This window comes from Tursiops truncatus, chromosome 6 (genome assembly GCF_011762595.2).
Source record: "Tursiops truncatus isolate mTurTru1 chromosome 6, mTurTru1.mat.Y, whole genome shotgun sequence".
Taxonomy (NCBI): Eukaryota; Metazoa; Chordata; class Mammalia; order Artiodactyla; family Delphinidae; genus Tursiops; species Tursiops truncatus.
Window position 1 is genome coordinate 82,102,671 of NC_047039.1, and position 25,219 is coordinate 82,127,889.

General features: G+C 43.9%; 1 protein-coding gene and 1 long non-coding RNA gene across 2 annotated transcripts in view; one reads left to right on the forward strand and one right to left on the reverse strand.

The window, feature by feature from the left end:
* Window positions 1–25,219, forward strand: part of LOC109552371 (uncharacterized) — a 50,444-nt gene that overhangs the window by 17,474 nt on the left and 7,751 nt on the right. Inside the window, exon 3 of the long non-coding RNA XR_012332602.1 lies at window positions 1–25,219. This exon is cut by the window's right edge and continues 7,751 nt beyond it. This is a non-coding gene — a long non-coding RNA (uncharacterized lncRNA).
* Window positions 18,441–25,219, reverse strand: part of GABBR2 (gamma-aminobutyric acid type B receptor subunit 2) — a 366,883-nt gene continuing 360,104 nt past the window's right edge. Inside the window, exons 17-19 of the mRNA XM_033858335.2 lie at window positions 25,178–25,219; window positions 21,282–21,399; window positions 18,441–18,606 (exon numbers count right to left, since the gene is read on the reverse strand). The exon at window positions 25,178–25,219 is cut by the window's right edge and continues 88 nt beyond it. Coding sequence (XP_033714226.1) covers window positions 18,441–18,606; window positions 21,282–21,399; window positions 25,178–25,219 — 326 coding nt within the window. The remainder of the gene's footprint in view (window positions 18,607–21,281; window positions 21,400–25,177) is intronic.

Consider the following 25,219-nt stretch of genomic DNA (forward strand, 5'->3'; position numbering starts at 1 on the left):
TACGCGGGCCTCTCACTGTTGTGGCCTCTCCCATTGTGGAGCACAGGCTCCGGACGCGCAGGCTCAGCGGCCATGGCTCACGGGCCCAGCCGCTCCGCGGCATGTCGCGGCATGTGGGATCTTCCCGAACCGGGGCACGAACCCGCGTCCCCCGCATCGGCAGGCGGACTCTCAACCACTGCGCCACCAGGGAAGCCCGTGATTAGATATTTTTATACATTGCAAAATGATCACTGCAATAAATCTATTTACACTTTGTTACCATACAAAGATATTAAATAATTATTGACTATATCTGTCACACTGTACATTTCATACTGGTGACTCATTTATTTTGCAGCTGGAAGTCTGTACCTATTAATCTCCCTCACCTGTTTCTCTCCTCCTCCCAACCCCCTCCTCTCTGGCAACCACCTGTTTGTTCTCTGTATCTCTGACCCCATTTCTGTTTTGTTATGTTTGCTGATTTGTTTATTTTTTATTTTTTTGGCTGCACTGCGTGCCATGTGGGATCTTAGTTCCCTGACAGGGATCGAACCCATGCCTCCTGCAATGGAAGCATGGAGTCTTAACCACTGGACTGCCAGGGAAGTCCCTATTTTGTTTTTTTAGATTCCACATATAAGTGAAATTATACAGTATTTGCCTTTCTCTGTCTAATTTTTTTTCGCTTAGCATAATGCCCTCTAGGTCCATCCATGTTGTCACATATGGCAAGATTTCATTCTTTTTTATGGCCGAGTAATATTCCATTGTGTATATATGCCACATCTTCTTTTTCCATTCACCTATTGATGGTCACTTAGGCTGCTTTCATATCTTGGCTATTGTAAATAATGCTGCTATGAACATAGGGGTGCACGTATCTTTTCAAATTAGTGTTTGCTGGATTGTATGGTAGTTCAATTTTTGATTTTCTGAGGAATCTCCATACTGTTTTCCATAGTGGCTGTACCAATTTACATTCCCACCAACAGTGCATGAAGGTTCTCTTTTCTCCACATCCTCACCAACACTTGTTATTTGTTATCTTTTTGAGAATAGCCATTCTGATGGCTGTGAGGTGATATCTCATTGTGGTTTTGATTTGCATTTCCCTGATGATTAGTGATATTGAGTATCTTTTCATATACTTGTTGGCCATCTGTTTGTCTTTGGAAAAATGTCTGTTTACATCCTCTGCCCATTTTTTAATTGGGTTGTTTGTATTTTTGATGTTGAGTCATATGAGTTCTTTGTGTATTTTGGATATTAACCCCTTACCATATAAATTGTTTGCAAGTATTTTCTCTCATTCAGTAGGCAGCCTTTTCGTTTTGTTGATAGTTTCCTTCACTGTGCAATGGCTTTTGGTTTGATGTAGTCCCATTTGTTTATTTCTTTGCTTTTGTTTCCCTTGCCTAAGGAGACATCCAAAAAACATATTACCAAGACTGATGTCAAAGAGCGTACTGCCTATGTTTTCTTTTAGAAGTTTTAAGGTTTCAGGTCTTACATTTAAGTCTTTAATCCATTTTGAATTTATTTTTGTTCATGATGTGGGAAAGTAGTCCAATTTAATTCTTTCGCATGTAGCTATAATCAAATTATAGTTTTGTCCAGGTGTATGCCCAGGAGTGGGATTGCTGAATCATATGGCAGCTCTATTTTTAGTTTTGAGGAATCTCCATACTGTTTTTCATAATGGCTGCACCAATTTACATTCCCACCAACAGTGTAGGAGGGTCCCTTTTTCTCCACACCCTCTCCAGCATTTATTATTTATAGACCTTTTAATGATGGGCATTCTGACTGGTGTGAGGTGGTACCTCAGTGTAGTTTTGATTTGCATTTCTCTAATAATTTGTGATGATGAGCATCTTTTCATGTGATTTTTTGGCCATCTGTATGTCTTATTTGGAGAAATGTCTATTTAGATCTTATGCCCATTTTTGGATTGGGTTGTTACTGAGTTGTATGAGCTGTTTGCATATTTTGGAAATTAAGCCCTTGTTGGCTGCATCATTTGCAAATATTTTCTCTCAGCCTATTGGTTGTATTTTCATTTTGTTTATGGTTTTCTTTGCTGTACAGAAACTTGTAAGTTTGATTAGGTCCCATTTGTTTGCTTTTGCTTTTATTTCTATTGCCTTGGGAGACTGAACTAAGAAAACATTGGTCAGATTTATGTCAGAGAATGTTTTGCCTGTGTTCTCTTCTGGGAGTTTTATGGTGTCATGTTTTATATTTAAGTCTTTAAGCCATTTTGAGTTTATTTTTGTGTATGGTGTAAGGGTGTGCTCTAACTTATTGATTTGCATGGAGCTGTCCAACTTTTCCAATACAACTTGCTGAAGAGACTGTCTTTTCCCCATTGGATATTCTTGCCTCCTTTGTTGAGATTAATTGCCCATAGGTGTGTGGGTTTATTTCTGGGCTCTCTATTCTGTTCTGTTGATCCATATGTCTGTTTTTGTGCCAATACCACACTGTTTTGATTACTGTAGCTTTGTAGTATTGTCTGAAGTCTGGGAGGGTTATGCTTCTTGCATTTTCTTTTTTCTTCCACAGGATAACTTTGGCAATTCTGGGTCTTTTATGGTTCCATGTAAATTTTAGGATTATTTGTTCTAGTTCTGTGAAAAATGTCATGGATAATTTGATGGGGATTGCTTTAAATCTATAGATTGCTTTGGGTAATATGACCATTTTAATAATATTAATTCTTCCAATCCAAGAGCATGGGATATCTCTTTGAATCATCTTCAATTTCCTTTATCAATGTCTTGTAATTCTCAGCATGTAAGTCTTTCACGTCCTTGGTGAAGTTTATTCCTAACTATTTTTTTTTTTTTTTTCTGGGATTTAAAAGGGAATTGTTTGTTTGCATTCCCTTTCTGATAGTTCATTGTTAGTGTAAAGAAATGCAACCGATTTCTTTCTTTTTTTTTTAAAATAGATTTATTTATTTATTTATTTATTTATTTTTGGCCACGTTGGGTCTTCGTTGCTGCCCGCGGGCTTTCTCTAGTTGCAGCGAGCAGGGTCTGCTCCTCGTTGCGATGTGCGGGCTTCTCATTGCAGTGGCCTCTCTTGTTGCGGAGCACGGGCTCTAGGCGCGCGGGCTTCAATAGTTGTGGTGCGTGGGCTTAGTGGTTGTGGCGCGTGGGCTCTAGAGTGCAGGCTAAGTAGTTGTGGCACATGGGCTTAGTTGCTCTGCGGCATGTGGGATCCTCCCAGACCAGGGCTCGAACCCGTGTCCCCTGCATTGGCAGGCGGATTCTTAACCACTGTGCCACTAGGGAAGCCCTGCAACTGATTTCTGCATGTTAACCTTGTATCCTGTTACCTTGCTGAATTTATCAGTTGTAGTAGTTTTTGTGTGGAGTCTTCAGGGTTTTCTATATATGTCATCTGCATATAATGACAGTTTTACCTCTTCCCTACCAATTAGAATACCTTTTATTTATTTTTCTTGTCTGATTGCTGTAGCTAGGACTTCCAAGTGTTTAACTTCCAAATGTTGAAGAGAAGTGGTAAGAGTGGGCATCCTTGTCTTATTCCAGGTTTTAGTGGGAAGGTGTTCAGCTTTTCACTGTTGATTATTACGTTGGCTATTGGTTTGTCATAAATAGCTTTTATTATGTTGAGATATGTTCCCTCTATACACACTTTGGTAAGAGTTTTTATCATTAATGGATGTTGAATTTTGTCAAATGCTTTTCCTGCATCTGCTCAGATGATCATGTTGTTTTTGCCTTTTCTTTTGTTGATGTGGTGTATCACATTGATTTGCATATGTTGAACCATCCTTGTGACCCTGGGATGAATCCAGTCTGGTTGTGATGTATGATCAATTTTATGTGTTGTTGGATTCAATTTGCAGATATTTTGTTGAGAATTTTTACATCTGTATTCGTCAAAGATACTGGCCTGTCATTTTCTTTTTTGGTAGTGTCTTTGTCTGGTTTTGGTAGCAGGGTGATGGTGGCTTCATAGAATGTCTTTGAGAGTGTTCTTTCTTCTTCAATCTGTTGGAAGAGTTTGAGGAGGATTGGTGTTAAGTTCTTCCTTTTATGTTTGGTAGAATTTGCCTGTAAAGCCATCTGGCCCTGGACTTTGTTTGTGGGGAGTTTTTAAAATTACAGATTCTATTTCACTTTTAGAGATGGGTCTGTTCGAGTTATCTGTTTCTTCTTGATTCAGTTTTGGTGGGCTGTATGTTTTTAGAAAGTTGTCCATTTCTTCTGGTTGTTGAATTTGTTGGCATATAATTGTTCATAGTATTCTCTCATGATTTTTTGTATTTCCATGGTGTCAGTTGTGATTTCACCTCTTTCATTTCTTTTGTTTATTTGGGTCTTCTCTCTTTTCTTCTTGGTGAATCTGTCCAGAGGTTTGTCAATTTTGTTTACTCTTTCAAAGAACCAGCTCTTGGTTTTATTGGGGTTTTTTTCCTATTGTTTTTAATCTCTATTTTATTTATTTCCTCATTGAATGAGTTCAGAAGCATTCCTCCCTCTGCAATTTTTCTGGAATAGTTTCAGACGGATAGATGTTAACTCTTCTCTAAATGTTTGATAGAATTCTTCTGTGAAGCCATCTGGTCCTGGACTTTTGTTTGTTGGAAGTTTTTAATCACAGTTTCAATTTCAGTACTTGTGATTGGTTTGTTCATATTTTCTATTTTTTCCTGGTTCAGTCTTGGAAGATTGTACCTTTTAAGAATTTTTCCATTTCTTCCAGGTTATCCATTTTATTGGCGTACAGTTGCTTGTAGTAGTCTCTTATGATCCTTTGTATTTCTGCAGTGTCAGTTGTAATTTTTCCTTTTTCATTTCTAATTTTATTGATTTGAACCCTCTCCCTTTTTTTCTTGATGTCTTGCTGAAGGTTTATCAATTTTGTTCCTCTTTTCAAAGAACCAGCTTTTAGTTTCATTGATCTTTTCTGTTGTTTTCTTTGTCTCTATTTCATTTATTTCTGATCTTTCTGATTTCTTCTACTAACTTCGAGTTTTGTTTTTTCTTCTTTCTCTAGTTGCTTTAATTGTAAGGTTGGATTGTTTATTTGAGATTTTTCTTGTTTCCCGAGGTAAGATTGTACTGCTATAAACTTCCCTCTTAGAACTGCTTTTGCTGCATCCCATAGGTTTTGGATCAGCATTCTTTCGTTTTCATTTGTCTCTAGGTATTTTTCAATTTCCTCTTTGATTTCTTTAGTGATCCATTGGTTGTTTAGTAACGTATTGTTTAGCCTCCACGTGTTTGTGTTTTTTACAGTTTTATTTCTTGTAGTTGATTTTTTTTTTTTTTTTTTTGTGGTATGCGGGACTCTCACTGTTGTGGCCTCTCCTGTTGCGGAGCACAGGCTCTGGACGCGCAGGCTCAGCGGCCATGGCTTATGGGCCCAGCCGCTCCGCAGCATGTGGGATCTTCCCGGACTGGGGCACGAACCCGTGTCCCCTGTATCAGCAGGCGGACTCTTAACCATTGCGCCACCAGGGAAGCCCTCTTGTAGTTGATTTTTAATCTCATACTGTTGTGGTCAGAAAAGATGCTTGATATGATTTCAGTTTTCTTAAATTTACTGAGGCTTGCTTTGATCTTTACTGGAGAATATTCCATGTGCACCTGAGTAGAATGTGTATTCTGCTGCTTTTGGATGGAATGCTCTATAGATATCAGTTAAGTCCAACTGGTCAAACATGTCATTTAAGGCCTCTGTTTCCTTATTGATTTTCTTTCCGGATGATCTGTCCATTGATGTAAGTGTTACTTACATCAATGGACAGACCACTATTATTGTGTTACTGTTGATTTCTCCATTTATGGCTGTTAGCATTTGCCTTATATATTGAGGTGCTCCTATGTTGGGCACATATATATGTACAATTATTATATCTTCTTGGATTGATCCTTTGATCATTATGTAGTGTCCTTTGTCTCTTGTAACAGTCTATTTTAAGTCTATTTTGTCTGATATGAGTATTGCTACTCCAGCTTTCTTTTCATTTCCATCTGCATGGAATACCTTTTTCCATCCTCTCACTTTCAGTCTGTATGTGTTCCTAGATCTGAAGTGAGTCCCTTGTAGACAGCATATGTACAGGTCTTGTTTCTGAATCCATTCAGTCAGTCTGTGTTTTTTGGTTGGAGGATTTAATCCATTTACATTTAAGATAATTATCCATATGTATGTTCTTATTGCCATTTTATTAATTGTTTTGGATTTGTTTTTGTAGGTGTTTTTTCTTCCCTTCCTCTTTTGTTCTCTTCTCTTGTGATTTGATGACTATCTTTTTTTCTTTTTTTTTCTTTTTTGTGGCTGTGCCCTTGTGGCTTGCAGGATCTTAGTTCCTCAACCAGGGATTGAACCCAGGCCCCAGCAGTGAAAGTGCCAAGTCCTAACCACTGGACAGCCAGAGAACTCCCTGATGACTATCCTTAGTGTTGTGTTTGGATTGTTTTTTCTTTTTCGTGTGTGTATATCTTCTGTAGTTTTTTGGTTTGCGGTTACCATGAGTTTTTGATATAGCAGTCTATGTATTTACAAGATTGCTTTAAGTTGCTGGTCTTTTAATTTCGAATGCATTTCCAGCATTCTGCATTTGTACTATCCTCACGATTTCTGGTTTTGATATCATATTTGTATGTGGATGATTTCCTACCTTTATGTATGTTTGCCTTTACTGGTGGGCTTTTCTGTTTGTCATTTTCTTGTTTCTAGTTTGGCCTTTTCTTTTCTTCTTAGAGAAGTTCCTTTAGCATTTCTTGCAAAGCTGGTCTGGTGGTGCTGAATTCTCTTAGTTTTTGCTTGTTTGTAATGCTTCTGATTTCTCTGTCGAATCTGAATGATAGCCTTGCTGGGTAGAGTCTTCTTGGTTGTAGGTTCTTCTCTTTCATCACTTTAAATATATCATGCTACTCCCTTCTGGCCTGCAGGATTTCTGCTGAGAAATCAGCTGATAACCTTATGGGTATTCCCTTGTATGTTATTTGTTGCTTTTCCCTTGTTGCTTTTAATATTTTTCTTTGTCTTTAATTTTGGTCAAGTTGATTACTATGTGTCTTGGCGTGTTCCTTTTTGGGTTGATCCTGCCTGGGACTCTCTGTACTTCCTGGACTTGGGTGACCGTTTCCTTTTGCATTTTAGGGAATTTTTCAGCTATTATCTCTTCAGATATTTTCTTAGGTCCCTTTTTTTTTCTCTTCTCCTTCTGGGACTCCTATAATGCAAATATTGGTGCATTTATTGTTGGTGCAGAGGTCTCTTAGACTGTCCCCATTTTCTTCTTTTTTTTTTAATTAATTACTTTTACTTTGGGCTGCATTGGGTCTTTGTTGCTGCACGTGGGCTTTCTGTAGTTGTGGAGAGCAGGGGCTACTCTTTGTTGCGGTGCACGGGCTTCTCATTGTGGTGGCTTCTTTTGTTGTGGAGCACTGGCTCTAGGCACACGGGCTTCAGTAGTTGTGGCACGTGGGCTTCAGTAGCTGTGGCTTGCGGGCCCTTGCGCACAGGCTCAGTAGTTGTGGCGCACAGGTTTAGTTGCTCCATGGCGTGTGGGATCTTCCCGGATCAGAGCTCAAACCCGTGTCCCCTGCATCGGCAGGCAGATTCTTAACCACTGTGCCACCAGGGAAGTCCCATGTCCTTATTTCTTGACCTTCCTTTTTTCTCTATTCTGTTCCGTGTTAGTGGTTTCCACCAGTCTGTCTTCCAGCTCACTTATTCGTTCTTCTGCCTCATATATTCAGTGATTGATTCCTTCTAGGGTATTTTTTATTTCAGTTATTATATTGTTCATGTCTGTTTGTTTGTTCTTTAAATCTTCTAGCTCTTTGCTAAACATTTCTTGTATCTTCTTCATCTGTGCCTCCATTCTTTTTCTGAGATCTTGGATCATCTTTATTATTACTCATTTTTTAAAATCTATTTTATTATTACTATCATTATTCTGAATTCTTTTTCAGGCAGATTGCTTATCTCCACTTCAGTTAGTTGTTCTTCTGGGGTTTTATCTTGTTCCTTCGTCTGGAGCATATTTCTCTGTCATCTCATTTTTAGAACTTTTCGTGTTTGTGGGCTTTGTTCCACAGGCTGCAGGATTGTAGTTTTTCTTGCCTCTGGTATCTGCCCCCTGGTGAGTGAGGTTGGGCCAGGGGCTCATGCAAGCTTCCTGGTGGGACGGAGTGGTGCCTGCCCACTGGTGGGTAGAGCTGGATCTTGTCCCTCTGGTGGGCAGGGCTGTGTCAAGGGGAGTGGCTAGGTGTGGTTGTGGGGTCAGGAAGACTTTAGGCAGCCTGTCTGTTGACACATGGGGCTGTGTTCCCACCCTGTTGGTTGTTTGGCCTGAGGCATCCCTGCACTGGAGCCTGTAGGCTACTGGATGGGGCCAGGTCTTGGTGCCAAAATGGCAACCTCCAACCTCCAGGAGCTCACGCTAGGGAATATTCCCTAGAGACCTCTGCCACAAGTGTCCTTGCCCCCACAGTGGGCCACAGCCAACCCCCACCTCCCCAGGAGACCCTTCAAGACCTGCAGGTAGGTCTGGCTCAGGCTCCCATGGAGTTACTGCTTTGCCCTGTGTCCCAGTGCTTGTGAAACCTCATGTGAGCCTCTGCCATATAATTATTTTCCAGTTTGTGGGTCGCCCACTGGCAGTATGGGATTTGATTATATCACGAAAGCACCCCTCTTACTGTCTTGTTGTGTCTTCTTCTTTGTCTTTGGATGTAGAGTATCTTTTTTGGTAGGCTCCAGTCTTTTTTTTGGTCAGTGGTTGTTCAGCAATTAGTTGTGATTTTGGTGTTTTCATCAGAGGAGGTGAGCTCAAGTCCTACTCTGCCATCTTATCTCCAATCCCTGTAGATGTATTTTTTTTGTTTTAATTTTTTAACATTTTAATTTAATTAATTTTGGCCATACTGCACAGCCTGTGGGATCTTAGTTACCCAATCAGGGATTGAACCCAGGCCCTCAGCAGTGAGAGTGCGGAGTCCTAACCATCGTACCTCCAGGGAATTCCCCCTGTAGATGTATTTTTGTTGTATTTGTGGGAGGAGGTGAGTTTCATGTCCTTTTACGCTGTCATCTTGAATACCTCCCAGAATGCGTGGGCTTCTGACACTTCCTTGATACCTTCCTCCCTCCTCCTTCCTTCTCTTCCTACCTTTTCTTCTTTTCTTCTCAGCCCATTGTTTCATCAGTTTATCTGTACTCACGTCTCATAGAAACCAGGTTTTACTAGTTTTTCTTGAAACTACAGAGTAGATGAGATTTGACATTTACTTCTATTTCCTGAGGGAAATCTTTTCCCAGAGTATGTTCAGTCTTAGCTTATTGTATAATGTTTGTCTTTATGCTGTAGAATCTTCATAGACTACATTTTTTTCCTGCCCAGGAAAAGGCATATTTTATTGAGGTATGTACTTACGATGTGTGATTATATATATATGGTGTGTGCGTGTGTGTGTGTGTGTGTGTGTGTGTGTGTGTGTGTGTGTGTGTGTGTGTCTTGTATACGTATACTCACATGTGTGTGGTTTTATGTATATGTGTGTATATATACATATATAATCACACATAAATGTACAGTTTAAAGAATTTTCATGAAGAGAATACAACCCAGTGCTCAGATAAAAAATCAGAACACATCAAGCACTCAGGAGCCCTCCTCATACCATCTTCCCCACTGCCTGTTCCTGCGAAGGGTAACCACTATTCTGATGTTTAATAGGTTAGTTTTACTTGTTTTTGAACTTTATATTAATGGAATCTTAGAGTATATTCTCTTTTATGTCTGGCTTCTTTCCTTTCACGTGTTTGTTAGATTCATTTTTGTTACATGTAGTTATACTTTTTCCCGTTCTCACTGGTATATGATATTCCACTCTGTGAATATACTACATCAACATTTTTTTCTCTTCTACTGTTGATAGCATTTGGGTAATTTCCAGTTTTTGCCAGCCTGGTCATTCTAAGCAGTGAATATCTTATCCAGGGCTGCCATTGCACCCCAGAAGGGTGAGCATCTTCCATCTTGCTTCCCATGCCTTGGGATGCTAACAGAGTCCTTCTGCCAGATCTTGGAGGCCTGAGTGCTCCGGATTCAGTGGTCAAGGGTGGGAGTGGGGGGATCTGGGCAGCTTGGGTAGAGTTTTGTCTCTGTATAGCTTCTTCCATGCTGTTGGCTTGCCTGGGCTTCAGTGCAGTGAGGGTTTCCCCCTGCCTGCACTGCCCAGGGCCAGAGATGCTCAGACCAGGGTTTAGAGCCTCAGGTGATGGCCTTGGATGAATCTCAGAGGTGTGCAAATCTATAAAATTTTAAAAGATTGTGTTTTCATTTGAAGATCATGTAAAACAAATTAAATAGGCATATTCTGGGTCATCTGAATCAAGCTAATTCTTATGAGGCTGTTTAAGAAAGTATAAAGAGGGTGTGTGTTCCAGCGTCAGAATGCTGTGTTCAAATTTTCACTCTCCATCCCAGCTGTGTGACCCAGGACAACACTCACGCGCTATGCCTGAGTGCCTTTAGCTGTAAAAGGGCAGCAGTAACCATTCCTACTCTGGGGTCCCTGTGAGATCTAAATGAGATTAAGCCTGCAGAGCCCTTTGCCTAGTGCTTAATGAGCATCAGTGCTCAATCACCATTCGATTTGTGTGTATTATCTGGATGGCCTCATGACTGTCAATGGCTCATGAGAAAAAAGAAAGTGGGTTTAATAGAGAAGTGATGTGTTAGAGCTGACTGAAGGACAAATGATATCACAGTGTGTTGAATAAATGAAAATGTCACAGTAGTTTAAATAAAGAAAAGCAGTGTGATAATTGAGTCATCACACCAGGCAGGCTGAACTCAAAGGGATGTATGTGCCTGGGAGCAGTTGGTGCTCTGCTTGCGTTATGAGCTGCAACTTATTTTTCAGCAAAACGTCATCTATCCCTTTAAATCAGTGTTGTTAAGATGTTTTTATTCGTTTTGTCATTTTCTTTGCATTCAAGTTATAAATTTGTTTGGCTTTTATATGAAGGATATAAGCATGAGTTTACGTCTAGTTTGAACATATTTAGGTAACTTGATTTATAAAAACAATTTAAGTCAGCACTGCGTCTTAAAAGGTAACCCTGTGGTTTCAAATGCTGCCCTAGGTCTTTGGCATTGGAATTCAGGTGGAGGGAAAGCGAATGTTTTTCCTCTTGGCACAGGGCTCTACCTCTCCTGTGGGCATGGTGGACCAGAGCAGAGAGAGTAGCCATGACCTCGAGTGCAAAGCCGGCTGAGCTGACAGCTCTTCAACACCGCCAGTCTGCAGGCTGGCAGCTTCTCCAATTTTACACCCTCCCAAAGGTTTGTTTGTGGACTTTATTTTGTGATCCAGTTGACCATGGTGTTACTGCTGTTGCTTTATAGTATTTCTACCTTTGCAGTCAGGATCTTTGAGACTTATGGCTCTAAGGGATAAAATGTTTCCTGTTACTTATGTAACCTAGATGTCAGCAAGGATCATGCTGCCTGGCGAGATCTAGAGGGGATTAATCCAAACCTCCCATTCTTCCCATACCTGGCTCTGGAAAAGGCCAGCGCCTTTCCGGTGCTTCTGTGGATTTCCATGGACCTTGTACTCATGCTCACCTCTGGCTCCCTGTTCCTACTTGTGTAGGGAGCATATTTTCCCCTCTGCATCTTCTTTTATCCCCACTTTGGCTTCCATCCAAACATAGAATCTGTCCTTTTCTTTCATTTCTGCTAAAACCCACGAGACTTTTGCTTGTATAGTAAACATTACTGAAGGTTTAGGGATATTTTGTGGAAGGGAGTGAAGTGAAGGGAAGAAGAGGGTTTATTTTATAGCAACACAAATGATTTGACATCAGATGTTTGATGTTTCTGTTCTTCCAAGTCTTTCAGCCATTCTACCCCCTTCCTCTCTCACCTTTCTCTCTCCTTCCACTCCCAAATTTCTAGTCCTTTCAAACAGAACTGTTCCCCTGTCTCTTTTTAAGCCTTGTCTTCAGAATCTCACCTTTTCACCCCCACAGCTTGTCAAGATAGTCTCCCTAACAATTTCCTTCCCAAAACGCATTCTGTTGTTAGGGAGTTAGATGACTGTGGGCTGCCCCCTGCACCTATCGAAGCTCTTCACTTTACATTCCTCTTGTCTGGGAATAGAACAAATATCAGCTCAGTGCTTACAAAGCACTTTCACCTACATGAGCCCCTGGGTGAAATATCATGCCCATTTCACAGATGTGGAACCAGGAGCTCAGAGAGGTTGAGTGAATCATCTGAAGCCACATAGCCAGCTAAGTGGGGGAGTAGAAATCCGCACCCAGATCGAAGATTTTGATCTATGACCCATGTCATCATACACAGGATGAATGCTGTCTGAACCTTCAGGGATCTGAGGCCACATGGATTCCAGTGTAAATGATTAACATGGGACAACCCAGTTGGCCTGGGGAGGGGGACGGGGGGCAGCCCCAGCAGGTGTGTGCATTCTCCAGGAGTTGGACTGCCAGTTCCCACCCCATGCCTTCCTCTTCCTTCTGTCTCTTGCTGGCTAGCTCCTTCTCATCTTCAGGTCTAGGTGTAGAACTGGCTACATAATGTGTGGGGCGCAGTACAAAATGAAAATGCTGGGCCTCTTGTTCAAAAGTTATTAAGAATTTTAAAACGACAGGAGAACATTAAGCTAAGTATGGGACTCTTGGAAGCAACTATACCGGTCATATGCCCACAAAGCCAGCCCTGTATGAAGGTTACCCCCTCCACCCTCTGCCAGGAAGCATCCTCTGGCTCCGCATTCTGAGCTCAGTGCTTATCATATGCTGTCATCGTTTTCTTCTTTATGCGCCTGTTTCCCCATTACTCTGTGAGCTTTGTGAGACCTGTGTCCTGTTCACTGTTGTTTCCTGGTGCCCAGCACAGGCCCTGACGAAGAGCAGGGGCTCAGTGGATGCCCCACTGGGGGCTTGGAGCTCCTGAAAGTGAGACCTGGAGGAACCAGGTGGTGAATAGTAATGTTCAGGCAGTACCCACCCAGGACCACACAAGTTCAGACCAGGCATGACTGAGCCTATGGGACTTGGCAGGGGTTTCGGGCATGGGGTGGAGGTGAGGTGGGAACTCATTTTCTCTTCAAGAGAATATGTTAATCATTTACTGCCCAGGACCTCACAAACCCTGCTCCTCAGGGCCAAGTAAGGTGTGACCAGCCAGGGAGGTGGGGCACAGGCAGGGGACAAGGGCAGAGAGCATGGAACAGACACAGAGCCCTTCCTGGGGCTACACAGCCTGGCCCACTGACCCTTCTTTAGCCGCCTGAGGCTTCTAAGGCCCCCATGCCCCTTACCCACCCTCCCTGCTCAATGGTGTGTGTGGGAACAGGGAACTGTTTCTCTAATGTCTCCTCAAAGCTAGGGGAAGGGAAGAGGGCAGAATTCTCAGAGGTTTCAGACAACAAGGAGCCCTCATGTGGAACCCCCTGATTCCCACAGATTTCTTTTGGTTCTAAGTGATGGAAACCCTACTCTGTAAGCAGAAAAAGAGATGTATAATATTAGCTGAAAACTGAGAAGCTCAAGGGCAGATGTATCTTTAGGGATTGCTGATTCTTGATCCCAAATGATGTCACCAGAGCTCAGTTTCTCTCTCTTCATTTCTTTCTGGTTGGAGGGCAAGGTTTGAGACCTCCTGAAAACTGGCCAAAACCCTGGATGGGCTCTGATTGGCTGGGCTTAGGTAATGAGCACATCTTTGAGCCAATCCCTGTGTATAGGGATGGGAGCAAGGATGGTCCCTCCAGATTCCCTCCCATAGGTCCCTCTCCTCCCCTGTGCTGCTGTGCATAGGGCTGTGCTGCCAGGGGAGGGGCAGGAACAGGATGGATTGGCAGAGCAGCCAGTGACCACTGGTGTTTTTTTTGTTTTTTTTTAACCCAGCACCACCTCCTCTCTGTGTCACTGGCTTCTAAGCCTCTAGAGTCAGGCCCCAGGAGGATCCTTGTAGAGAGGAGACTGCTGAGCGTGGGGAACTGCCTGGAAAGTCAGGGCTCTGGCTGGTGCCCCAGGTTCCCTGTTTCTAGAAACCTCTTCCCATCTTCCTTCAGAGCAGATCCCAGGGTTGTCTGCACAGCACAGGGTGAGGAGACCACCAAGCAGTACTTTCTCAACTCCAGATTGCCTCTCTTTGAGCCTGGGAAATATTTTTTATTTTAGTTTTACCTCAGAAATAAGCCAATCATAACCAAAGGAAGACAAAGAGAACCCTATTTGAAAGAATTAAGTGCCGGCTGTTCTTGGGTCCTTTCCTTTAGACTTCTGTTACCACAAACCTGTTCCCCAAGGCCAAGCAAGGCATGAAGAACTCTACTGATGATGGTGATGAGCATTTTCTTCAGCCCTGTGGACATTTCTCTTTTTTCAGATGTGTTCAGAGGAAAGACCAAATTTTTTATCAGTTGATTCCATATTTAGTGGGAAAATAGGAAGATTTCTGAAGAACCTGAGGTGGTGGAGAAATGTCTCCCTGCTGTGGTTGTTCTATCTGTGGTTCTGGGTCAGGCGTGAGGAAGGAGCTAGATCGTAAAGCCAGGAAATCCAGGTTCCATGCCTGCCCTCTCAGGACCTTCAGGTCGGCCTTGGCTCCTGTCACTGGGCCTCACTTGCCCCACCTATAAAGTGAGGGGTTGGACAAGATGACCCCACAGTTCCTTCTTAGCTCTTAATTTCTGTGAGTCTAGGTCAGGTCGAGAAGGAAGACCAATCAGGATTCTGGTTCTGTTCCTGCCCTTGCCATGACTCCCTAGGTGACCTTGGGTAAGTTCCTTATCTTGTTGGACCTGTTCCCCACCCTTGAACATCCTATATCCCATAGGAGGGCTGTCTAAAAGGTGGTCAGTATTCAGGAGCCCTTTTCCTCAGCAGGCTCACCACTGAGGACCCTGTGTACTAGGAAACTCTAGACTGGGTCCAGCCCCCCGTATCTGGGGCTCACACCTAGTCACATGGCTTCAGGCCTCCCTGCCCTCTTTAGGCCACTCTGGCCTTGCTCTGTCTTCCAGACCCGGAAACCAATATGGACACGCCTCAGCCAAAATGTTCAACTCTGCAAAAGCCTCATCAAGGAATGTTCTGAGCCAGTGGGAGGGCCTGATGCTGGGTAGGACATTGAGGAAGTAGATGTGACTCCCATCCTTGGGGAGCTCATTGTCTGGGGTGGAGAGGAAGGGCCAGTGTGAGGCTTTACCAGGTGTGGTGAGACAGGGACAGTGGAAGAGAGGATTTCAAGTCGGGGGAACTAAGAGGAGGTTTTGGATGGGACGTTGAAGGATGGGGTGGACCTGAGATGGAGCTGCAGGCTGAGGGCCCAGTGCAGTGGAGGAAGTGCAAACAGTCTATAGGGTCTGGGGGAGGAGGCTGATGAGTCTGGAAGGAGCATGAGACCAAGTCTCCAGAGGCTGTCATGGCCTGGACTCGGGGCTGGAGAGGCAGGGAGTCGGGCCTGGGGAGGCAGTGAGCGTTCTAGACTGGTCAGGAACCTTTTGGTTGCAACTGATGGGAACTGAACTTGAACTAACGTAGGCAAAAAGGGTGATTTATTGGGAGAACTGAGAATCTGAGGAAGGTCTGAACATCCCAGCACGGGAAAGACGAGGGTGCTGCTGGCTTTCAGGAACAGCTGACCCGGTGCGTGGACACTATCAGGACCCATCCCTTGATCCTGTTTCTCTGTGCTGGCTTCATTTTTCTCTTTCGTGGCTAATTTCTCTGCATGGGGAAGGGACTTACTGGCCCAGCTCAGGCCAGGTTCTCACCCCTGGATCTATCACCACATGGTAACAGGCTGCTCTGCTACTGCCTGCAGAAGCCAGGGGAAGGCAGCTTCTGAAGGAAGGGACCATGCTGAGCAGGCACCCCCAGAGCCTTTCCCTGAGTTTCTTAGCAGGAGAATATGGCCTGATTTGACCTGCACTTTGGGAAGAGTAGGCATTAAAGACAACAGTTTTCTTCCTTTTATTCATAAAAACAAATTTGCAACAATTTATTAAAAATTGATACCATGCAATAGGGGTACGAGAAATTCCTCATTTACATTTGATTCTGGCAGTTCCAGTCTAATTTAAAGCGTTTGTGCACTAACATTGGAAAACACCTTCAGGCTGAAGCCTCTTCGGAAGTGTATGGTGTTTGCTGCATATAAAAGGACAGAACCGTTAAATAGCTAGAGTCACTTCTGTGGGTCTTGTTATTTGTGGGGAAATTTAAAAAAAAACAGGTGAACCTACAGTATCATTAAGACAGAGAATGTACTGTGTGGGTTAACCTAGAAGACTGTGCACGCTCAGGAGTCACAGTGGGTCACAGATGCACACACTCACCTCCGACTGTCCAGTGCTTTTTCTTTTTTTCTTTCCTGCTATGCTGGATTAATATTTCTACAGGTATTGTTTCTGTGTGCGTGTATACATTATGTACAATGAATTGTTTCTTTCCCTTTGAAAAATTAATGTGGTCCTTTAAATTAAATCTGGTTTGGTGAAATCAAGAAAGAAAGTAAATACTGTAATACACAGTGAGTAACAACAGCGATTTTTAGTGCCTAAACAGACAGTGACTTCAACTTGACCTGTGATGTGTTAACATTTTTTTTAAACATTTTTTTCCCCCCTAAAAGCTACAGTACCTCCATAACCTCTCTTTGGGGGAGGGGAGGAGAACTCTATGCTACGTGAAATAGGGTGTTTTGAAATGTTCGTGATGGTAAGATTCCCATGGGCCCTTTTGTCAAACCCTGGTGGTGACAACACTGTATTCCTGACTTCAGTGGTCTGGGAAGAGATTATTGCCTGCCTGTTGAAGCTGCCATTAGGGTTCTTTAGGGAGTTGAGCGACTGCTCAGTTGTGCAGACGTCCGGGACATTGTCATTCAGGCCTTTCTTTAGCAAATGAACCTGTCCCAGGAATGTCACAGAAATCATCGGGATCCACCTCTCTCCAGCCAGGTGGATACTGGTATAGGGCTGTGCTGGGAGCTTCTCTGGGCCACAGCCCCGTCTGTCCTGAGGGCTGAAGGTCATGGTCATCCTGATACCTCATGGGTCAGGGCCGCTTCACTGTTTGGTATGAAGCTTTCCTGGATGAGATCAAGTTTTGATCTTCAGAGTGACCCTGTGAGGTAGGGCAGGACAGGTGTTATTTCAACCCCAGTTTGTTAGAGAGGGGAAACTGAGGCTCAGAGAGACACAAGTGACTTGCCCAAGGTCATGGAGGGAGTCAGCAGTGGAGCAAGGACTTGAACCCAGGTCTTTGTGACTCCCAGGCCAGTGCTCTTTGGGGTTCGTTTAAAAGGGAAGAGTGATCTTATGAATGAGAATCAGTGTGCTGACTGATCACCCCTGGGACCCCCAAGGGCAGAGCTTGCCGGCTTGTCCCAATGAAGGCTGCCTTCTGGAAGTTAAGGGAAGCCCGCAGCTAGCAACTCTCTCCCCGTGACTACAGGGATGTCTTCTAGCAGATGCCCCTGATTCACTTTGGTCAGAAACAAAGTCAGTGGGAAAAAACAAAACAAAACCCCAGCCAGCCCTTGGGCCCTGATGAGAGAGGTTAAAGTGCACAATCTTTCTTTATCGTGTTTGCTGGGAACAGACATTCTATGATTAGCTCGGGTGCCCCCCTTATTATGGGGAACACCTGATACGAACACAAGGACATGGCTGACGTGGTGGGTGCATGGCCGACTGTGGGTGAATGCTGCAGAGCGTGTCTGCAGTGACGTGCCCTAAATCCCCACGGTCCCGGAACGGGTGTTACTGTATTAATGTGTGGCATTTATCAGAGAGTAAGTCCCACCGGGAGGCATGCGAGTCAGCCTGCTCCGGTACCCCAGCCCTCGGCCCACAGAGCTGTGCCCGGCTGCCCTCCCTGTAGACTCCCTGTTCCAGGAAGGCTGGGGTTGGCTCGACTGGCAGCTGGGAGCCTGGCTGCCCTGCCCACCTCCTTCCCCAGAGGGGAGAAGGGCTGGCTTGGGAGGCCACAGCCGGTGGCATGTGTGCAGAGGCAGAGGCGGTTTCTCCAGAAGCCCCTCGCCTCTTTTCAAGGCTGCTCAGGGCCACTCAGTGACTTCTAGCTGGAGTTCTAGTGACTTTCTCCTTGTCTAGGATTTTTTCTTTTTTGCCAAGTTTCAAATATCCTAGCTCCTCCTCCTTTGCAGACATTAAGGAAGAAGTCATTTTCATTCCTCTTCTTTGTGAAAGAATGAAAACTTCACAAATAAGGCGCGAGGTCAGGTGCCAAGTGCCCCCCCATCTTGTGCACTCCGTGCCATCGAGCAGTCCCGCAAGGCCAGCCGTGGCGCCAGCTTCTCCGCGGCCAGAGCTGACAGGGTTCCTGTAGCAGATGCCTCTGCTCCGTGTGGTTCCGTCGCGGGGGAGGCCCCGGCCCCAGGCCTCCCGCCCTCACAGGCCCGAGACCATAACTCGGAAGGAGGGTGGCACGTGTCTGTGGCGGGGGCTGGCGGTGGGGCTGACGCAGGGGCTGACACAGCTGGCGTCCACGCCTCCAATGGACGGGAGGTAGGCGTGGTGGAGGATGGGGAGCTGGAGGGACAGCCGGCGCTGGATGCTGTGGCAGGGAGAGAAAGAAGGGGGGTGTTAGTGAAGGCTAGTGGGCTGCTCACCAGGAAGGCCTTTGGAGTCGCTTTGGCTAAGAAGCTGATGGTGGTGCTAAGAAGCTAACTTCTCTCTGAATCCAAGATCTGTCCATCCTGTCATCTAACCACTCATCCATCTGGCAGGTGTTTAATGCAGGCCTGCCTGTGCCAGCTGCTGCCCCGGGAATAACCAGAGCAACGGCAGCAAGGAGGAGGCAGGCTTCTCGAGCTTCCAGTGATTTTTAAGAATAAGGCCTTGCCCTTCGAACAGGGCTTTGCTGCAAACCCAGACAGCTCTCATTCGCTACTCTTGCCAGTCCCCGAATGGCCTTGGCTTTGGGTTCCATCCCTGAAAGGCTTCTCAGCTGCTCTGTCCTTCCTTATTGGCTTCTCTGCCACTGTCTCTTGTCCAGGACCTCAGTCCCTCTTGCTGGGCCAATTCCAAAAAGGTTCCTTCCTGGTCTTTCGGCTGCTTTGGTGACTAGCGTTTTCTCTCCAACACTGGGATGGGGCATTCAGGGCTCCCCAAGATCTGCCTCTTGTCAAATTCTCCAGGTGAACCTTCTACCCCCTCTCCCCGAAAACCTTATTACCCTCTGGTGGCTAGTTTCCCCTAAAACCCTGCTTATGGGGAGGCATCTTCCATGCCTCTGCACATGCTGTTTCCCCGGCCTAGATAGCTCTTCCTCTGCTTTCCCATCTGATGACTGCTTTCCCTCTAAGATCCAGTTTAAATGTCATCATTTTTGTGCTAACCCCCTCAGAGAGTGAGCTCCTTCCTTCTCTATGCCCCCAGAACAAGGAATTTCTGGTAAATTCCCAGAAAGGCAGCCAGAAAAAAATCTGAGGCCGGGCTGAGTCAGGGGCTGGGTAAACAGGACTGATGGAGGAGCGGAGTGAAGAGGGAGCAGCCTTCTGACTACCTGCTCACTGCCACACCGTTCCGCTTGCCTTCTCATCAGTCCTCATGACCAGCAGGCAGGAGAGTAAGTCACCTTATTTGTTGTGAAGGCTGCTTTGGCGGATGTGCCCAGGCCACTGCTCCCCTGCTCGGCTGTGTTTTGTGCAGTTTCCCACTGCATCTGGGAAGTTGCATTCCCTGAACTCTCAGGCCTCCTTGTGTTCCCCAGGCCTGGCAACTCAGGTGGGAAAAACCCCAGACCTTCACAAAACCCAATAGGCAAAAGAAGCACTGCTGTTCCCATTATAAAGATGAGAGAAGGGTACAGAGTTTGTGTAACTTGCTCACAGAAACAACCAGAACTGGGGAAGGTGTGACTCTTGCTTCTTCTGTTGAACCACAGTGCTTTGTGGGGTGGCAAATCAACTCACAGAGGCTGCCTCAGCCCACCAGGGTGCGCCCTGGGGTGTATGCATTGGTGGGGTTCTGAGATGGATGGGGACAGATGCAGTGCTGCCCCCACTCCCTAAGGACCTGCTGGCCAGAAGGGCTTCTCCCAAGAGACCCTTCCCAGGTGCTCATGAGAGATTAGTGTGTTGGAGACTTCATTTGGAAATTAAAGTTGAGCTTGTATAATGTCATTGGTGTTGGCAGAGTCCAGGAAAATGGGGAGCTGAAGAATGAACTTGACCTGGGAAAGGGTGTTCTGTCTGAGCATCCCAGGCAGGGTGGGCATCTGTGTGTGGTTGTCAGAGCCACACATTCTGCTGTCTGCTGGGATCCTGTTTGCCTTTTCATTAATTCATTGCCAAAAACCTACTCAGTGCTGGAAGCTGTGTTCAGTCCAAGGGACATAGGAAGGACTTAAACCTTACCCTAAAGGTGCTTGCACTGTGGTGCAGGCAACTAATAGGTAGACCACTGATGAATGCCATGTAACCATCAGTAATTATATTGGACTGTCAGCTGCGAGGCCCTGGAGCTAATTGGGTTGAGAGGCTACTAGCTCTAAGACTAAATGGCCCCAAATGACACTGCAGTTGGTGATTGGGCTCCCTTTGCTGGTTCCTCTCCCCTTGTTGTCACTTCCCAGGGAACAAGTTTCAGAGTTGACATTTCTAATTGCTGCTTCTAATCCGCTGTAAACTGGGAAGAACTAAAAATTGCCAGTGGGGACAAAGCTACTGGAGATGTCCAGGTCTTTGCTTAGATGTCACCTCACCAAATTTGCTCTGACCTCCCTGTGTAAAATTATACTCCCTAACTCCTTTCCTGCTTAGTTTTTCTCCAAAGCACCTATCATTTAACATAACATACTAGGTTTTGCTTTTTTGTTAAGTTATTGTCTTCCCAGATAGAATGTAAACTCCATGAAGGGAAGGATTTTTGTCTGTTTTCTTCAGTGCTGTGCTTGATACATAGTAGGTCTCAGTAAATTGGTGTTAAGTAAATGTATTCATTTTATATGTAACAAAGGCAGAGAACATGGGATTTGATGTTGGAGAGACCCAAGTTCAAATCCTATCATCTCCTGCATTTAGCAACTGGTAAGCTTTGGCAAGTCACCTCCCCTCTTTGAATATTAGTCGTCTTATGTGTAATATAAGCAGTGTAATTTGACCTGCATCATGAGATTACTATAGAGTTCAAACAAAGTAATGCATGTGAAAACATGGTGCCAAATGTAAACTCTTGTGTAGGAGGAATGTAGTCTTGGGCAGTAATTCTGAAGGAGAAGGTACTTACTGTTCTGGGGAGTTTATATCTTCTATAGGATCTTTGCATGTTCGAGAGGGCTCTGTCGTGTTCCACTGTAGCTGGGGATTTTGATCGAGGTGGTTTTTTAAAATGGCCTTTCCGCCATCTGAATGCAAAACAACAATACTGCAATAATTCTGTAAACTTAATTTTTAAAAATCAACAGTGCAGTCATTTTTAGGATACTGCCCAAGAAGAGAGAATGCAAAAGAGCCCATCTTCCCTTTGTGTTCTCTAAGCCATGGTCCCTGAGCCACTCTCCTGAGACCAAGGCAGGGAGCCGAGAAGCCCCTGTCCAGGGATGGAAGTGGCGTGCTGGGGATGTGGATAGTGTGCCGTGGGACCTCCCTTTCTCCAAGAAAAAAAGGGAATCGAGTCGACAAATGTAGGCAACATAACTTAGAAATGAGAGGTTCTAATATGAATGTCCTTTTCACGGGTGCATTAGGAATATAATGACAAAGAAAAAAAAGAACTCCAAGGTATATTTTCCATAAGATTGCTAAGTCTGAAAAGAATAATAATAGTAAACTGCTGGTGGGAGTATAAACCGGCATAGTCTTTCTGGCAGGTACTGTCAATAAGCATCAAACACTATAAAAAGTATGTGTTTTACCCAGAATTTCCACTTTCAGGAACTATCCCAAAGAAATAATTGAGGATGTTTGTGAAACTATACAAAAGATGTTCAAATCCACATTGTTTACAATATCAGAAAGTTGAAACTAACCCGAATTTGTCGGGTAATAATGGATTAGTTACAGACTAATATGCACGTATGGGGCCTCCATTCACAGAAATACTGTGTAGCCACAAAACATGATGCTCTCAACCATCTTTGTGCTTCAGAACCACCTGGAGAGAACTAAAGAAATATGAAATGTAAAAACATGGCCCCCACCTAAGAGATGTGGATTCATTTGGTTTGGAAAAGAGTATGGGTGTTGGGCTTCCCTGGTGGCACAGTGGTTAAGACATGGTGCAGGGGACATGGGTTCAAGCCCTGGTCCAGGAATCCCACATGCCGCAGAGTAGCTAAGCCCGTGCGCTACAACTACCGAGCCTGCGCTCTAGAGCCCTCGAGCCATTACTACTGAAGCCCGCGTGCCTAGAGCCCATGTTCCGCAACAAGAGAAGCCACTGCAATGAGAAGCCTGTGCACCACAATGAAGAGTACCCCCACTTGCCGCAACTAGAGAAAGCCCGTGCGCAGCAACTAAGACCCAACATAGCCAAAATAAGTAAATTTATATTAAAAAAGAGTATGGGTGTTTTCTTTTTCTGCTGCAGGGTTAGGGTTAGGGCAGCCTTACATGTGTGTCATTTTGCATCCATGTGAATACAGTCAATCCTCTTCGTTCATAGATTCTGTGTTTGTGAACTCGCCTACTTGCTAAAATTTATTTGTAACCCCAGAGTCAATACTCGTGGTGCTTTCACTGTCATTCGATAACACACACAGAGCATCAAAAATCTGAGTCGCTCTCCCAGCTGAGGTTGAACAAGGCTCTGCCTTCTTGTTTTACCTCTCATATTATAAATAAGTATCCTTATTGTGGTCTATGAAGTACCACGTTTTTCACATTTTTGTGCGTTGTGTTGGTGCTTTCGCTGTTTAAAATGGCTCCCAAGCCTAGTGCTGAAGTGCTATCCAGTGTTCTCCTAAGCCGTGATGTGCCAGATGGAGAAAATGTGTGTTAGATGTGTTGTTCAGATATGAGTTACAGTGCTGTTGGCTATGAGTTCAGTGTTAATGAATCAACAATGTTTATTAAACAAGGTGTCTTCCAGTAGAAACACACATAAAACAAAATTATGTATTGATCAGTTGATGAAAATGTCCACCTGGGAGATGCTTGCAGGAACCTAACCCTGTGTCTCCGCTAGGAATTCACAGTTCACAGGGACTTTGTAGAACATGATTACTGTGAGTAATGAGAGTTGACTGTATATCCTTAGGATAAATTCCCAAATTGGAGTTGCTGGGTCAGAACAATTTCTATTTCGGGCAGCAGTGTTTCGCCACCTGTTGCCTCCCACTCTCAGCAACTTTTTGATCTCTGATCTTTGTTAGTCTTATAGGTAAAAATGGTATTTCACTGCAAATTAATTTGCATTCCTTTAATGAGGAGGGAGACTGAGCATCTTTTCATAAACATAAGAACCACTTGTATTTCCTTTAATGAGAACTCTCTTTTGCCCATTTTTCTTTTGGTTTGTTGGTCTTTTTCTTATTAGTTTGTATATAGTTACATATACTTTGTATATAATTACATATAATTTCTTTTTATATAAGAGAATAAGCTTATTACCTGAGATAATATTTTTTGGCTTAGTTTGATTTTTTGACTGTACTTATGATGGCTTTCACATTGTTAACAAAATTTCTTTTGTATTTAAATTCATCAACTTTTTTTTTATGGTTTCTCTGTTTTGCATCAAACTGAAAAGGTTTCCTTCCTGCTGAGATTACAAAAGAAATTCTCCTATGGTTTCTTCTAGTACATTCATGGTTTTCACTTTTTATATTTAAATCTTTTATCCATCTGGAATTTATTTTTGTGTAAGTTGTGAGGTAAGGATCTAACTTTATTCTTTTCCAGATGGCTGCCCATTTATCCCAATGAAATTTATTGAATAATTCACTTTTCTCCACTAATTTGAAATGCTCACCTTTACTAGATACTAAAATAATCAGGAATAATTTTTATTCTTTCAGTTTCCTTTTTACTTATCTGAATCTAGACATTTTTAAACAATCAACATCTAATATAATAAGAATTATTAATAATTCTTTTGTAATAAGAATAAAACTAAAGATTTTTCATTGATTTAAACAAATTTTATAAAATTAATGAATATATGCTAATGACAAGATGCAAACAGTAGAGAAGTATATAAAATGAAACATAAAAGAATCCCTTCTCACCCACTCTCCACACATATTGTCCCTTTCCCACAGGTGGATACTGTTAACAATCTGGTGTTTGTTCTACCAGACCTTTTGAAAAATGCACTTACACACACACACACACACATATACACATACATGTGTGTGCATATTGTATCATAGTGCTTGTCTTCATACTGCTTTTCTCATTTAGAGATCTTTCCATATCTGTACAAAGAGATGCACCTTACTTTTTAATAACCGTATTATATGCCTTGTTTTGCTGTATCATAATTCATGAAACCACTCCAAATGATGAACATGTAAGTTAATTCCAGCTTTTCTCGCCTACAAGTAGTGTTATGATAAGCACTATGCATCTGTACCTTTGACCCTGTGGGATTATTTCCAAGGGGAAGCCTCCCGCTAGGGGAATTGCTAGTCAAGGGGCTTAACATCAGACTTCTGGAGAGTGCCAGACCGACTTCCAAAACATTGCAGGAGAGTGTCCATTTCCATACGCTCTTATCAACACTGGTAATCTTTTTAAAATTTTGCCTAAATGTAGGCAAAAAATGGACTGTGTTATTTCCCAGGTGGTTGGTGGGATCGAATGTCATGTCATCTTACTGACCGTTCCTTTCCTGTACGTTGATGAGGTGTGTTTGAAACTGTGAAATGTTGGAAGAATTATGAGTACATTATTCACTAAGAACAATGTGCCCCCAGTCAGAACGCTGGGAATGCTGGCCATGTGGGGTACACATGGAACTGGAGCCCAAGGGACTGAGAAAAAGAAGCCCCGTGCATAGGTGGATCCCCAGGTGGGGCTCCAAACAAACGCTGAACTGCACTCAGTAGATGTGGGTTCCAGATACTCCAGCTTGGCTTGTGTGACTTCAGACCTGCCCCACCCCCCTCTCTGAGCCTCAGTTTCTTCATCTGTAAAATGGACGGCTAGTGTCTCATACCCAGGGGTCCCACCTCCTCTTACCTGTGCTCTCAGTGAAGTTCCCCAGGTTGAGGATGTCATTGA